This window comes from Monodelphis domestica, chromosome 5 (genome assembly GCF_027887165.1).
Source record: "Monodelphis domestica isolate mMonDom1 chromosome 5, mMonDom1.pri, whole genome shotgun sequence".
NCBI classification, from domain to species: domain Eukaryota; kingdom Metazoa; phylum Chordata; class Mammalia; order Didelphimorphia; family Didelphidae; genus Monodelphis; species Monodelphis domestica.
The window spans coordinates 74,125,228-74,142,290 of NC_077231.1; the positions used below are offsets into that span (position 1 = coordinate 74,125,228).

At 34.5% G+C, this 17,063-nt stretch overlaps 1 protein-coding gene across 2 annotated transcripts in view; it reads right to left on the reverse strand.

The window, feature by feature from the left end:
* EPYC (epiphycan) overlaps positions 1 to 13,882 on the reverse strand; it is a 39,256-nt gene extending 25,374 nt beyond the window's left edge. The window contains exons 1-2 of one of the 2 annotated variants that reach the window (XM_003341963.4): positions 13,654 to 13,882; positions 9,433 to 9,605 (exon numbers count right to left, since the gene is read on the reverse strand). In XM_003341963.4, coding sequence (XP_003342011.2) covers positions 9,433 to 9,597 — 165 coding nt within the window. In that variant the 5' untranslated portion in view covers positions 9,598 to 9,605; positions 13,654 to 13,882. Of the gene's footprint in view, positions 1 to 9,432; positions 9,606 to 12,279; positions 12,369 to 13,653 lie in introns of those variants that run through there. The other variant, XM_056798644.1, reaches the window with a different exon arrangement.
* Between the last annotated feature and the right edge of the window lie 3,181 nt (positions 13,883 to 17,063).

The following is a 17,063-nucleotide window of genomic DNA, read 5'->3' on the forward strand; positions in this document are numbered from 1 at the left end:
GAGAGATGGGAAGGCAGAGAAGCATGAGTTCCAGATGATGAAGACTGTAACAGGGCATGTTATTGAAGGGACAAGTTGAGGCATTCCCTGTAGCAAAGAACATGGATGACACTTCCTCAGAATTAAGAGGACACTACTAAGAAGAAGGAGGAGAGGATGAATGAGAATGCTGAAAAAATATGGAATAGTCGAAGATTAGTAGATTTGAGAGAATTCATCTTAGGTGGCCTCAGTCTTCTCAATGAAGTGGAAACTGAATTAAATGCTACCAGTGAAGGTTAGAGCCTGCTCTATAATTTGTATTTCTGATTTGAAGTCCAACTTCTTAGTCATGTTGCCTCTTACATGTAGATCTGGATACCAATATATACAGATATAGTTAATCATAGAGATACAGGATAGAAAAATATATTATCTATCTCTGTCTCTTTTTCTCATTTCTGTCTTTGTCTCTTTAGCTCTCTTTCTTTCTGTCTCCTCAATAAAATATAATTATCCAAACTAGGTGGCATAATGGATAGAGTGCCAGGTCTGGAATCAGAAACACTTGAATTAAAAAATTCAAATCTGGGCTTAGACACTTACTAGCTAAGAGACCCCAGGCAAGTCACTTAACTACATTGCTTCCAATTGTTCATCTGTGAAATGGGCTATAAAAGAACATGGCAAATCACTTGAATATATTGGCCAAGAAAACCCTAAATTGGGTCACAAAGAGTTAGACATAGCTGAAATGACTCAATAACAACAACAACATAATAATAATTAAATAATCCATCACATTTCTAGATATGAGTCTGTGTGTGTGAAGTAAGAGGTGAAATGAGCTATGTCTGCCCTCAAAGTAAGTTCATGAGATGAATTACAAGGTCCTCAATTTTTGCATATAAATGATAAGGTTAAAATAATGGAAACAAAATTTTAAAGGGTTATGATGGACATATGTGTATATCTTATGACTTTATTGTAATCTAAGTAGAATATGTAATTAGGTATACATATCAGCCAAAACTTTTGACAATTGGATTAGTAACATTAAGTATATGCACACATTTATGCACACATATATGCATATAAAATAATTTGTTTGATGTATGGACAGATTGACAGACATAAACAGTTGGATGAATAGAAAACAAAAGATAGAGAGTTTGATGGACAGATTGACAAATAATTTGATGGATGGATGGATGGATAGATTGATAGTTTGATGCAGGGATGAACAGATTGGTAACAGTCTAATGGTGTATAGACAGTTGATAGATGGATGGATGGATGGATGGATAGATAGAGGATAAATTCAGCATAACAGTGAATTTGGAAAGCTTGCCTCAAGCCAGGAAGGTCTTGCTGCTGATACCTATTGGTTCCTAAGCAAGACCTGTAATTTCTTTGTGACTAGGGATAAGTATCCTATATAAGTCATTGTAGAAGATTCTGATCTACATTGGCAGGGTGAGATGTCCATAAAAATAGCTACCATTTCTATCACATTCTTAGACTGAGAAAGTGGTTTACTCATACATCCTCATGACAACCTCATGAAGGAGATACTTTTATTATCACCTCCATTTTACAGATGAAGAAACTGAGGCAAGAGAGGTAAATGACTTGCCTAAGGTCACATGGGCATTAGACATTAGAGATAGGATTTAAACCTAGGACATGAGACTTCAGAATCATGTCTCTTTTCTTTCTCACATTTCTTTCTCTGGTAGTAGTACATTTCAAATTTATTTTCCCCTATGATAGATCTTCTGAGTTTTAGTACTAACCAGGATCTTGGAAATCATCCAGTTCAGTTTCCCTCATGTTATAGAGGAAAACAGTGAACATTTTGCCCAAAATTGGGGAGAATTACTTTCCCAAAGTCACACAGATATTATGTAGAAGAACCAAAATTTGAACTCAAGTCAAGAGTCCTCATCCTTTTAACCATCTTAATTTGCATCCTGTTGCTGGCTGTGAGTGAACTTCCAAAGCTAGTAGTCTAAGCTGCTCATCCTGGCATGCCAAAGATAGAGATGGGGAGTTGAGCACTTAGGCCTCTTGTTTCATTATAATAGAGAATTCCTAGGAGAGGGAATTTCCTCTCCCACCCTAGGTTGGCATCTGCACTGCAACTTACAGACTCAGAGCAATTTCAGCCTTAGCGTGTTGCCTAGAACATTGAGAAGGGAAAGTGGCAGGGCATCTGCGTGGAACGGTGGATGGACAGCCAGACCCAGAGATGGGCTTTCTTGTTCTTTAGATTAAACCAATTGGCATTACTTAGGTGAGGTCAATGAAATTCTAGCCAGCACTAGCCTCTGTCCTCATATGCACGCTAAGTGATCCTGATTAGTTATCTAAAGGAATGTGAATGCAGTCACGTGGCAGGGAAAGCTGGATCTCATTTTCTAGTTTATCTTGGAAGCAGCTGAGGTCAAAAAATGCATTTGGCAAAGGCTGTAGAACAGCTCAGACTTCAGACAAAGGGTGTCCAGTGTGGACTCAGCTGTGGTATCGAAACATTATCTCACCTCGCCTATCAGACCTTCTCCGGGAGGCAGGGGCAGTCGAAAAATGAGTTCTTGCTTCTTATGCCAATTGTAAAAACCTCTTGAGTTTGATTCATTGTCTCAAGGGGCAGGTATGGGATAGTGGAAAGACAAGATGAAGTTGGAGTAATAAAGCAGTTGTTCTAATGCTGGCTCCAACATTAACTGTGTTCTCGATTTTCCTTGAGCTGTGGTTCCTTGTTCATTTTGTATCATTCCAGTAAACCAGAAGTTTTTCTTTTCTTTTTCTTTTTGTCTTAATAGGTCTAGCACCCACTGCCTAGAACATAGTAGGTGGTTCATACATATTTGTTGAATTATATCATGCCATTTACTAGCGGTGGGCAAGTCACTCTTCTCTTTTTTTTATCAGAGAAAAATGAGGTGATGATACCAGGATCATTTCTCTAATGAAGAAGTTGTGAGAAAAATAAATGGTAAAAAATGTCAGGTGGTATGAATCAATGAATTAACGAGTGACTTTTTCAGTCATGTGTTGAATGCTTGCTCAGAGCAAAATACTGGGATATTCTAGGAGAAAATTGAGGTAATCTCTGCTTTCAAGGACACATTCTAATAGGGGAGAAAACACACTGGAAGTTTCTGTGGAAAATTATATAAACTGTTATTAGGATGAATAAAAAACAAGTGCTGCTGCTAGTAGAAAAGACTTTAAGTTTCAGCCATGTCTGACTCTCAGTGACCCATTTGGGGTTTTCTTGGCAAAGGTACTGGAAGTGGTTTGCTATTTTCTTCTCCAGTCATCTGACCGATGAGGAAACTGAGGCAAACAGAGTTAATGTGACTTGTCCAAGGTGTCATAACTAGTAAGCATCTGAGGCTAGATTTGACTCCGTACCTGGCACTCTATCCACTGTGCCACCTTGCTGTCCCTAGGAGAAAAGACTAAAGACCTCAAACAAAAAAAAAGATGCTTATAATAAATGGATTTTTATTAAATCTTATATGAGATTAGATGATATTAGTGTGTCTTTGTGGCATAGTGACATAGCATAGGAATTGGATTCAAGGGAGAGCTATTTTCAGATTTTATTACTTCAAATATTTATTAGCTTTCTGACTTTGAGGCAAGTCACTTAATTTCTCTAAGCCTCAGTTTCCTTATCTGTAAAATGGGAAAATAATAATACCTACCACCATTGGTTATTTTAAGGATCAAATGAGATTACATATGTAAGATATTTTGCAAACTTTAAAATGTTATTTTCTATTGGCTATTATCAATTAAAATATATATTTTATTTATATTTATATTTTTACTTAGCCTCTCTCGCATGGGGCAGTTAGGTTGCTCAGTGGATAGAGCACCAGACCTAGAGATGGTTAGGTTTGGGGTTCAAATTTGACCTCATATACTTCCTAGTTGTGTGACACTGGGCAAGTCACTTAACCCCAGTTGCTTAGTCCTTATTCTTCTTCTGTCTTGGAATAGATACTTAGTGTTAACTTTAAGTCAAGAAGATATGGGTTTAAAAAAAAAAGTGTGTATGTCTTCTCCTGACAAGTTCCTGGAGGTTTAGGGAGTATTTCGATTATATTTTTACATCTCTGTCACCTAGTACAATGCCTGGAACACAGGAGATGACTCCTCCTCTGCCTCATTTTCCTCATCAATAAGATAGAGATAATGATACATTTCACAGGCTTGTTATGAGGTAGAAAGGAGATAATTTTTTGTGAATCACATTGTACACATTAAAATATTAAAAATGACTTATTATTAATTATCAACATTCATTGTTAACGTAGTAACATTGTACAAAGTACTTTTACCTGTTTTAGATTTTTAACAAAGGATAGAATTGCTTTTAATCAAAAATTTGAGTTAAAATTTTAAGAAAAAAAGAACATGTAAAAGAAATAAAGTAGAAAACGTAATTAAACACCATCTGCACAATTCTTTTTCCCTCCTGACTGAATGTTTCTCTCTCTAATGAATAGAAAAGTGGGTGTTTGTTCCTTAGATTGAAAATAATATCCCAACCAGCTGCACTATGAACTGGGATTATTTTCCCAGAGATGGTATCCTGTATAATATGTTGGTAGAGATTTAAAATATATGTGTATGTGCTCACACATGTAAGAAATGAACCAATATTTTGTCATTAGCTAAGGATAAGTCACACAGTATCTCTGTTACTCAGAGTCCTTATCTCAAAAATGAGTATAAAATCACACTACCAACCTCATAGGATTATTATGGGGGAAAGCACATTTTGTAAATTGGAAAGTAGGATGGAAATGTGACCTATTTTTTAAAAAATTCCCAAGTTGGTGACTCCTAACAGGAGTGAAAATTAAACATCATAGAAGGAGAAACACAGATGATGGGTTATCACAAATGCAATTAATGAAATACAGATGTAAATTTTGCAAAGAAGTCCAAATCCAAATATGAATACATTTTTAGCATGAGAATAAGGATTGCCTGAACTGATAGATTATTCTGCTCCATTTAAATTACCAAAGATGTTCTAGCTCTGATATTGTATTGGGTGAAATATTTCTTCATCATACATTCAATTAAAAGTATTAAACTAATGGATGATGTCATATATTCTATGTCTTCTATAATTAATATAATTCTAATATAATGAGAATTCTAATATATATCTAATATAATTATAATATAATTCTCTGATTAGAAGCAGTTATTATCCCAAAGGTGGACAGCCAAAGAGAAACAGTAGGGTCTGAGGGGAAATAATTAGGAGAGAGAGAAGAGAAAAGAGCAGGGAAGAGGACAGGAGAGGAGAGGAGAGGGTAGAAGTGGAAAGGAGAGGAGAGGACAGGACAGGAGAGGCTCTGTTTCCTCCCCGCCCCTTGACCAGAGGACAACCTTGTGAACTTCAGAGGGTCAGAGGACTTGGATGTCTCATGGGCATGGTAACACTGTCCGAGGAATAGCTGTGTCCATTGGTCACCAAGGTAAAACTAGAAACAGTAGATGGAGCCCAGAAGAAAGCTACATCACTCCTAGGAAGAACTGCATGAGTTTGCCATGGGGAGAAGAAAGATCTTCTAGTATTCAAGAGATGTGAGCTAACCCTTTCCTACATTGGCTTTTTAAAGCTTGAATGTATTTACATATGTAATTTCTAATTAATATATTACATTTGATATACACTATACAATAAATATATTTATTATTTACAATATAAAACATATATATTATATTTGTTATATAAGTGGGTTTATTTATTCTATCATATATAATAAAGATACTTATATTAATTCATTATGGATACAAATATATGTGTATGTACATCTATGTCACTTTTACTTATTGTGGCATACCCAGGAAGAACTGCATGAGTCTCCTATAATGAGAAGAAAAAGTCGTCTAGTCACCAAGAGATGTGAGTTTACCATTTGCTACATGGGATTTTTAAGCTTGAATACATATACATATATATATGATATTTAGTATATAATGTGTTATATTTATATTTTATATAATAAATGTGTTTTTATGTAATAAATATATATGCCCCTTAGTGATATCATTTTCTAAAGCTAATTAATTCTAGCTAATTGATGTTAACTGATAAACCTGAGAGTAAGTAAGATGGAGTATACCAATTGGGTCTCATGAGCTGTGGTATTAAAAATAATACTCCCTCCCTCCCAACTCCTCAGGGACCCCTAGTACTTTGTAAAGGGTTAACCTTGCTTTGGGGAGCTGATTTGACAATAAAAGTGAGTCAGGCAAGCAGCCCCAGAACATGTTCTACATTAAGTTTATATGTTAGGCTTTTATATAAAAGAGTACCAGACCTTTAGAAATAACACGAGTTAAGGTTCTTTATGTGTGATTTGAAGAGCTCAAGGAAGACATTCCTTCCTCCAAAATATCTTACCTACTGGTGGTTTGGATTCTGTCATTGGAGATTAAGATCTTTAGAAAAGTACCTCATTCATAGGTTACCTCTTCAAAAGTTAGAGTTCGAAGTAATATATTAATTTTACAGTGCTCTTTATAATGACTTACAAATGCTCCAAAAGGTTAAGTAAGCAGGCAATTTTATTTTAAAAAGGAAACAATAATAAAGTGGACATTAAGATAGTCGAATAAGTTAATTTTAGCTTTGAATTAATTTCCTTTAAAATATTGTTTCCTTTTTGGTATTTATTTATTCTGAACATAAGAAAAATAATAAAATTTTAAAAATACATATAAAATAATAGGCACCATATTTACCTGTTTCCATATTTTACCAATAAGCAAAATAAAACCTAGAGAAAGGGAATTATTTGTCCAAGGTTAAATAGGAACTCAGGGTGTGCTATTGACCAAACTATTCCCACCTTCCCTTCAATCTCAACTATGGCCTCCGTACTTGCTTCTAGAATGGCAGATGGCAGAAACCTAAGCATGAGTACCATGATAGACAATCATAGTTGGATTACTTACCTTTGAATGAGCAGAATTTTTTGGCTATGCAAATATGGAACTTATAATTAAACACACAATGTCTTGACTTATTATTTTCTTTTCCTAACCTTTATATAATTATCTACTTTGAATTCCATTCTCCAAACAACACTCATAGGAAGGATGAACTTAGGAACATATGAACATAGGAACATTATGAACATAGGAAGATGAACTTCATGTCACATAAACATCTTCAACTCAACAAGTCCAACAGTAAACTCATTATCTTCCCCCCATCTTTCAAGCTCTCCTCTCTTTCCCAACATGCTTATTACCGATGAGGACACTATCATTCTCCCAATCACCCAGGCTCATTTCTTGACTTTTTACTTTCTCCCATTCTCATTCTCATATCCAATCTGTTGTACTAAGGAAGATGTCTTTATGCCAGCCCTTCTATCCTCGGACAATGCCACCATTCATCACCTCACACCTGTATTATTGCAAAAGCCTTCTTCTTGATCTCTCTGATTCAAGTTTCATCCCATGTCGGTCCACTCTTGTCAATAAAAACCATTGGCTCCTTATCTTCTCCTTTATAACCTTGTCTCTCTCTAACTTTTTGACCTCTCTTTCTCTCTCTCTCTCTCTCCATATATACATATACATTTTAATATACCTATATATACATATATATATATATATTTGTATTTTATACATTATATATTTATGTATACATATTTATGTATATATTTTATTTATTTATATATACTTTTAAGTTTATTGATTATATATATATATATATATATATGTATATAACATAAATGCCTTTCTCCCAATGTTCTCTGCTATTTAGGGCCATTGTCTTCCTTGCCCATTCTTTTTTTTAATGAATATTGTGTATTGGTTCAAAGGCAGAAAAAAGGTAAAGGCTAGGCAGTGGGGATTAAGTGATTTGTCCAGGGTCATCTAGCTGGGAAGTGTCCAAGAAGAGATCCAGGTCTGATTCTCTATCCACTGAGCCAATTGACTTCACTGGTCCCCTTGAATGCTAGTTCCTTCTTTCTTAGATGATCTCCAAATAACCTAGTGTCAATCTAGTTTGTAAATAGTTCTTGTGTCTTCTGATTAGATTGTGAACTTCTTAAGGGTGGGGAGAAGGGGCTACTTTTTAGCTTTCTTCATATTCTCAATGTTTAGTACATAACCTGGCACATAGTGGGTGCTTCAAAAACACTAAGTTAAATTGATCTCACTTCAGGGTAGTTTATTCTTTATGTATTTTAGAAGTAGAGGAGGAAGAACAGAAAGAAGAAAAAAGAAGGTGGAGAAACAGTGTTTGTAACATAGTAAGTGTTTGAAAATTATCATTCAATCAATTTATTCTTATGAAAATCATACATGAGTTACAGTTCAAATAAGTCACATATCCCCCTACCCAGAGTCAAAAAATTACTATCTGTTGACTACTTAAAAACCATCCAATCTCATTATTAAATGACAATATCTGAATCATATGAGGGTTTAATGACTTTGTTCTCTAAATTACTCTTTTGAGAGTATATTAATTAACTCTTTCAGGCTCTACCGCATCAAACCTTGTCTTTAGCATCAGATTGACCTCCAAATCCTTTTATGTCATATAGTCTTCATTTCATTTTTTTCTTTTCTCCTGTTTGGTCCCCAAATATATTTTCCCTCCTCTATTCATGTAATTTGTCCTTAAATTTTTCAAGTTTAATCTTCATTCCAACTAGAAATAGAAAATAGGCTTGGGTAAAAATTTAGAGGTTAGAAAAACAATATTCACTTGTTTAATGAAAGCTACTTGGGACCCCAAAATCATTTGGGGAATGAAGAAAGGGAAAGAATTGTATCTGTGTGACTTTAGACAAGGAGATTCTTCTATGTTGGCCTCTATTTCCCTAAAGATGCAATTGCACTATATTAAATTTGAGATCAAAGGGTGATCTCGAACTAGATGGAACTATTTCAGGAGAGCCAACAAATAAATATTTAATGTGAGAATTACACTTAAGAAACCAGTAAATAGTATAAATCAGGTCTTGATTTATTGTTTTCTTGATTGTTTAGACCTAAGAAAATCATGGGGGCAATGTTAATAAATCAGGTAGAACTTGAAAGTATATTTGCCTCTTCTTTTTGGAGATCTGGTTGTTAAACATTTATAGTAGCACACTTCTGTTAAAGACCTTTCAGGCTCTAAAATCCTGATTCAAAGAACACTGCCCTCATGTTTCATGTTCCCTTGGAAAGCGTGAATAATATGCAATGATGGACAGGGGAGGAGGAAACACAAATATGAAATGATTCTAGTACAAAGAGAATAGGGTAAATCCATATGATCACAAAAAGAAGAGAATGTATACAACCATGGTTAAAACAAAAATTTTAGATAAACTGATCTAAGCCATTTCATTTACTACCCAGAAGTGCCTTAAAATATTCTATAGTGAGAATGCAGTCACTTACCTCCGATTGATCAATACGTAGATTTTCATAGTTGTAGAAATTATCTAGGTCTTCCAGTGTCATGTCGTAGCTTTCAGAGTCATAATTAATAGATCCAAGGGTAGGTGCAGCCAAAGCAACATCAAAGACAAAAAGTCCCAGGAAAATTCTTGCTAAAATTTTCATTGTTTAATCTTGAGTAAATAAAAAAAAAGCACTCATCAATACATAGTTAAAAATAAAATTTGAAATTCCTTGTCTACAAAATAGGAATATCAAGTGAGGGACAAATGCTTTTGGTGGGGCAAACCATTTTTTCACCTCCATGACTTTTCACTTGAATTCTAGAATTGTCTAGAATTCATTCTTTTAATTTCACCCCTTAGAAATTAACTTCCTTCAAGACTCAGAAGTCATTTCACTTTTCTGGTCTTACTCCTCAGAATATTGATAATGCCATTCCTAGAACAATATTCCCAAAGTGGACTGACTAGCCTGAAATATAGAGAGATGTTCTGGTCCCTTACTCTAAACCCACCTCATACAAGGAACATCTCTAGGAACCATTTATTCCGTGGATGCATATTTGAGCTTGCATTTCACAAGAATCTTAGATCTGTTTCCACATGAACAGATGTCTGGGCATATTTCTCCCATTTCATTTTATTTCATTATTTTTAATTGAATATAAGGCCCTAATTGCATAACTATGTTTGTATATAAATAAATGTTTATTAAATAAAATTTCCATATATTAAAATAAGCACCCCATTCCAACCCATCTTGATAAGGTTATTTTCTTTTTTTCCAGAAAATTAGTTATGAGCTTTGTATCACAAGATCCTAGGTAGAAGAAACCTTAGAAGCCAGGAAGATTAACTCCCTCTTTTTACAGATAAGGAAACTGAGGCAAAGGGAATTAAGGAACTTAGCATCACAGAAGGGGACAGCTAGTTAGTGTTGAACTTAGAGTCAATAAACTCATCTTCCTGAGTTCAAATCTGGCCTCAGACATTTAGTAGCTGTGAATCTGAACCAGGCACTTAATCCTGTTTTCCCCAATTCCCTCAGCTATAAAATTAGCTAGAGAAGGAAATGGCAAACCACCTTAGTATTTTCGCCAAAAATACTCCAAATGGAGTCACCAAGAGCTGATCATAACTGAAACAACTGACCAGAAGCCTAGCTTTAAAGATAGTAAAAACATTTGAAGCCACTGAATCCCAACTCCTCACTTAACAGATAAAGAAACGCAGAAAGACTAAATAAATATTTTAAGACTAGAAGATCCTAGTCCATTGATTCCAATTCCCTCATTTTACAAAGCAGAAAACAGAGGCACCACGAAGGTTAAGTGACAAATAGCTATCACGTGTCAAAGGTAGGATTTGAACTTCAGTTTTCCTAATTTCAACTTTAGTACTCTATTCATGGCACAACCTATTCTGTAAATTTGATAAATAGATTATCTAGAGCTAAGCCACCAACATCTCATAAAAACTTTCTCCAGGTTTTTATGAGAGAGATTATAAAACTGAACATATTTCACAAATGAGGAAAGCAGGTACAGAAAAGTTTGTAACTTTAATGCTGGAGGCTGACTATAATTTATGCTTTTATGCTTTTTAATATCATTAAGTCATAGAATCATAGATTTCAAGCTTGAAGGGATCTTAAAAGTCATTGAACTAAAACCACTTTCTTTTACAGATGGTGAAACCAAGGCCTACAGAGGTCAAGTAAGTTGTCCAAGGCAATCAATGACAGATCCAAGATGGAAACCTTGGTTTTCTGTCTCCAAATCCAGTACCTGTTTCCCATGGATTATTTTTTAGAAAATAGGTTTTAAAAGTTTCTTAAGCAGATCAAGGTTAAAGAGAGAAAAGCATTTTTCCTTTTGGCTTTGGAGTGGAGTATTCTATCTGAACTTTGATAGAGATCCAAGGTTTGCATTTTTCCGTCTCACAGTAAAAAGGTAGCACACATTTCCAAAGGTCGTACTTGGAATTGTTCCCATGAAAAAACTTGAGATTAAGACTTATATTTCAAAAATAAATCTCCTCTACTTAGCAAAGCAATGTATCACTATCATTATTACTGTATAATTTTTTGGCCAAATCACCATCTTATCCCTTTCCCTATTTTAGGACCCTACTGTTTTCAAAGCTTGCCATCACTAAGAAAAAATCTACATGTTTAAATTTCTTTATTTAAGTTAGTCTTCCCAAATGCTAAAGATATATACATAAAGATCTCTCTCTCTCTTCTCTCTCTCTCTCTCTCTCTCTCTTTCTCTTTCTCTCTCTCTCTCTCTCTCTCTCTCTCCCTCTCTTCCCCTCTCTTTCTCTTTCTCTCTCCTTCTTTCCCTCTCTCCCTCTCTCCTCTTTCTTCCCCTCTCTCTGTTTTTCTCTCCTCTCTCCCTTTCTCTCTTCCTCTCTCTCTCCTTCCCACTCTCCCCTCTCACCCTCTCTCTCTTCTTCTTTCTCTCTCTCCCTCTCTCTTCCCCTCTCTCTTTCCCTCCCCCTCTTTCCCTCCCTCTGTCTCTGTCTCTTTCCCTCCCACTTTCTCTCAACTTATATCTATATTTATATACACACAGAGAGATACATACATACATGCATATATATAGTAACATGCCTATCTGTACATATACATTTATATTTGTTAAGCATCCATGCCATACAAATATTGACTTTCCTTTCTCAAGGACAGAGCATTCAGAACTCATCAAAGCAAATATGCCTTATATAATGACATACCAAATTTAAGTTTATTTATTAAAAAAAACAATCAGAGCAATACCTTTCTTGATGCTTTAAATAATATGCACTTTGATTATTTTTAAGTTCTATTTAAAATAAATATTACCTGTGACAGTTTATGGACATATCCATACACATAAAATGGAATCCATGAGTCAATGCTCTTTCTAAGTCTGAATGCACAGACAGATATACTGACCCCCAGAAGGCCTTGAAAGAAAGTCTTTATGAAGTTGTTTTACGCAGAGGGATATAAAATCCTCTGGGAATGGGGAGCAGTACAAGGGGCTCATTTTTCAACCCTCCTATGCTTTCTTCAAATAAACTTTTTTTTTTCCTCTTGCTGGATAAACCAAGAATCTGTTTTCTTTGCCTTTGCTAGAGGTGTTAGTAGAATTCATTGATTCCCAAACAGGATTTGCAGTTAGTGTATGAAATCCTTCTTGAGAAACATGATTTCATTTGTAAACTCTTTAAAAAATATGTTCTACCATATTAACGTGGGAGCCATTCCACCATGGTCCCCACCATTGTTTTACCTGATTTCTGATTTACATGTCCATAAATTTCAGGCAGCAGTTTTATTAGCTAGTGAAAATATTCTCTTGCCAGTACTTAACAATTTTTTTTTGTTTTTTTTTTCACTTTATATTTTATATTCTGTATTTCTGTCGAGTGCACATGGCTCCATTTCAGTGCTGGCTTGGTCTTTGGCTCACTTCCTAAGGGGACCAACAATAAGGTATTGTGTATAACTCTTTAGAAAAATGTTAAGGATCACCTCCTCCCAATCTGTTTTCAGTACTCCTTTTTTAAAATTTTTCTTTCAATATTTCTATGAATTATTTTTGTTCTTCTTCAATTAAAAATTTGTAATTGTCTTATTCCTTAAGAAATGTCTAATATAATTGTATTCAAATTTGCTGGAATTTTTGAAGTTTCCAGAATGCATACAGCTTAGGAAAGAAACTCTCAGAGAACCATGATGCTTCATTAATTTTAAAAAAAGTCTAAAACCCAACAAAAAAAAAGCATCCCTTTTCACAACTTATATTCTCTATTCTTTCCTCCCTCCCACTCTACTTCTCATCAACTCTCTAATCAATAAATATCAGAGGCAGTTGTCAATATCTCCAAAAGATATGTCATGAGCCTGGATCCTCATTTCATCTAGAATATATCAGAAACTATTCTAATTATTTTGGCAACAGGTATTGCTGGAAGATGAAACACTTTGCCATGCATTTTTATATATATGTGACTTTGCCTAGAAATATGTATTTATTTCTAGGCAAAGTCATGCTTTAGAAATATCCAAGAAAAATAAAAAGTCACTAATAATATTAAACTGCATCAATTGACCAGTCAGCTCCATGATATTTGAAAATAAATAGAATGAAGAATGTTGTCATCTTAGGGGGAAAAAGAAAACACACAACTAAGGCACTAACCAAAGAGGAAAGCAAGTTCAAAAACTTACCTTTGGCTCTGTCTCTCTGAAATGGCATGAAGCGACTGAGGATACAGAGCCAGTGGTATTTGCCCTTGACCAATGGAAGTGAATGTTGGGTCTGTGGGAGGTGAAAGTTGTAACACTCAATTTGTTGTTTGGAAAAGCTAAACTTGAGAAGAGCTTCCCTACTTTTTAAAACCCACTGAATTAGTTTATCTTCTCTAAAACTAAGACAGTCAATATTTAATAGGTTATGAAGCCTTTTGTAAATATTCTACTAATATCACTAACTTCTAGTATGCTATTTAAAGTTTAGAAATGAAGTTGGTTTTCACCTTAGATAGTATTTATGACAAATGAAACAAAAAAAATAACTTGATACATTTATTAAGTTCCTCAAATAAACATTTATTTCAGGGGAAAGCTTTTCAATGCCTAAATATTTAGCTATTGGTTGTCCTTCTTTTATAGTTTTATATGCAATAAATAACCAAAATTAAGGAATATAAGGAATGGTTAAACATATACTTCCTCTACATAAAGCATAGGATTGACAATTGTGGCATAGATTTGGTCAATGAATGGATTCTCTTTAGGAAAAAAAAAATATTTTTCTTATGTTTATAAACACAAACTAGGAAATTTTAATTCACTTAGAAACATTTCCCAAGGTGAAAGAGTTCCTTCTTGAATCTTAATAGCTAATGGTTTTTATAGACTTTGAATTTATTAAAGAAATAAATTGTTAATAATAACAGTAATAATATACCTTTATCCAGTGTTCTAAGGCATTTAGATTCCATATCAATAAAACATAATATAATTAGAACCAGAAAAGTCAGCAAGAGATCAGATGAATCATACAATGGTAGGCTTGAGATTTCAAACATGAACCAGATTCTCCATTCTAAAGTTAGTTCATTTTACACATACAACAGAGTAATTTTATGACAGTTTGATGTGTTCTTTATTATTTGTTCTAATTTTTTGTTATTGTTTTAAGATTTCAGTAAGCTTGATGGCTGTCTGTAAAATGGAGGCATATTCTTCCCAAACAGGCAAACAGACTAAATTTAAAGTCCAAGTAATTAAGTTTAATTCTTTACAAATATCTATATAATCTCAGGCAAGTCTCTTCTCTCAAGAGCCCAGACATGGCTGCACTGGGTTTTGTTGCTAGGATTTCTGTGGGTAGGGGGATTTTTTCTCTCTGTAAACTCCCCCAGCAAGTTCTTTCAGTGTCTCCTTGGTCTTCTTGGTCCTTTATCAATGGGGTTACCATCTTTTGGATCACATCTTTATGTCTCCCTTCTTTCAAAGATTTATCCTCTCTTCTTTCATTGGGATCTTCTGCTATACTACAGTGACTCCAGTCACATCTTTCAAGGGGATGTTATGATAATTAGCACTGTCAAGGCCATTCACACAAGCAAAGTACAGAGATTTTCCTCTAGACTCCCTCTGTGCTCTCTCCAATACAGGTGGTTTCTCCATAGGCACCTTTGTAGGTCTTTATCCTCAGGGATTATCTTGACTCTTGCCTCTGTCCCTATAATATATATATTTTTTTCTTTGAGTTGTCACCTCCTTTTCTCATTCAGTCCACCTTTCTCCCTCTTGTCTTTCATTTAAACCTGAGTTGTGAAAGAACTGTGGGAATAGAAACACAGAAGAAAAAACAACTGCTTGATCACATGGGTCAATGGGGATATGACTGGGGATGTAGACTAAAAGATCACCCTAGTGCAAATATTAATAATTTGGAAATAGATCTGGATCAATGACACATGTAAAATCCAGTGGAATTGCTCATTGACTACGGGAGGAGGGGAGAGAAGGAACATGAATCATGTAACCATGGAAAAACATTCTAAATTAATTAATTAAATAAAAATTAAGACTAAAAAAACAACCTGAGTTTTAATTTTTGTCTTGGGTGACATTTACATTTTTAGTTTAGTGGTTTTAAATAAAATATTAATATCTGCCTTGAAGCGTCTTATCACAAAATTGTACATTTTGGGAAGGGACCTCAGGGTGTATCTAGTCTAAGCCATATAGGGGAAAGAATAATTTTAGAGGCTCATTAAGGCAATATGTTCATGCTTGATGGATCCTCTACCATCAGTAGGATTCTGGATCTAATGAACTGAATGACCTGGTGTCTTGATCCCATTAGTGGAGACTGACTAATTTTTGGAAAGCACCTCACCTCAATTTTTAATAATAGAAAAATTGAGACCATTAACACACATTTCCCTCTTCCCCTTCCTCCTTATCTTGAATCTTTCTCATATTACCCACTCTTTCCTCTTTCACTGTGGTTTCTGATGACGAGGTTGACTTTAGTTTCACATGCCAAATACCCAGTATCCACTCTCTACACTCAACTTCTCTAGCATTTTCTTCCAACATCATCCTCATTTTTTCTATGATCTTCAACATCTCCCTACATACTAGGTACTTCTCTGCTACCTATAAATAGGGCAACATCTCCCACATTCCTTGAATAACATATGGTCAATGATCATATAATTTCTACTTAAAGACCTCTAGAATTTTCATTATTAGGAAATTTGGCCTTTCCTTAAGGTTAATTTCTTGTCTTTGCAATTTTTGCCCATTTTCTCAAATCTGCCCTTGGAGGCCCATCAGAACAAGCCTCAGCCTGCCTCCATGAAAATAGCACTTCAAATATTTGAGGACAACTCCTGTGTTACCTGCATGTTCTCTTCTCAAGAGTAAATGTCCCAATTCCTTTAGCCACCTTGGTTGTTCCTTTGGTTTGACACTCTCAAGCTTATCAATGTCCTTTTTATACCATTTTATTTTTATCAGTCTGGTTTGAATTTTGTTTTTTACTGGCTTTCTTATGGGCAAGTCAGAAGATCCTTGTGTCTCAGTTTCCTCTTTTGTAAAACAAGAACCAGACTTCTTCCATTATCTGTCTCATAATGTTGTATGACTTGACAGCCTTAAAATATGATCACTTTGACTAGATTATTCATGCATTTAATTTTATTAATTTCTCCTTTGACTTTTAGGATTTCTATTTTGATGTTTAATTGAGGATTTCAAACTTTTAAAATTCAATTTACCTCTTTATCTTCTTGATTATTTTATTTTGATTAGATTTTTCTAGTTCTAAGAGGAGAAAGTCGAAGTCCCTCATTGGTATAGTTTTAATATTTCCTCCTATAATTTATCAACTTTTCCTTTAAGGATTTATTTGCTAATCCATTTGGTATATATATATATATATATATATATATATATATATATATATATATATGTGTGTGTGTGTGTGTGTGTGTGTGTGTGTGTGTGTGTGTGTGTGTATACATTTAGTATTTTATTTCATTGTCTATGGTACCTTTTAACAAGATGTAGCTTCCCTATTTATCTCTTTTAATTATTTCCACTTTCACTTTGTTTGA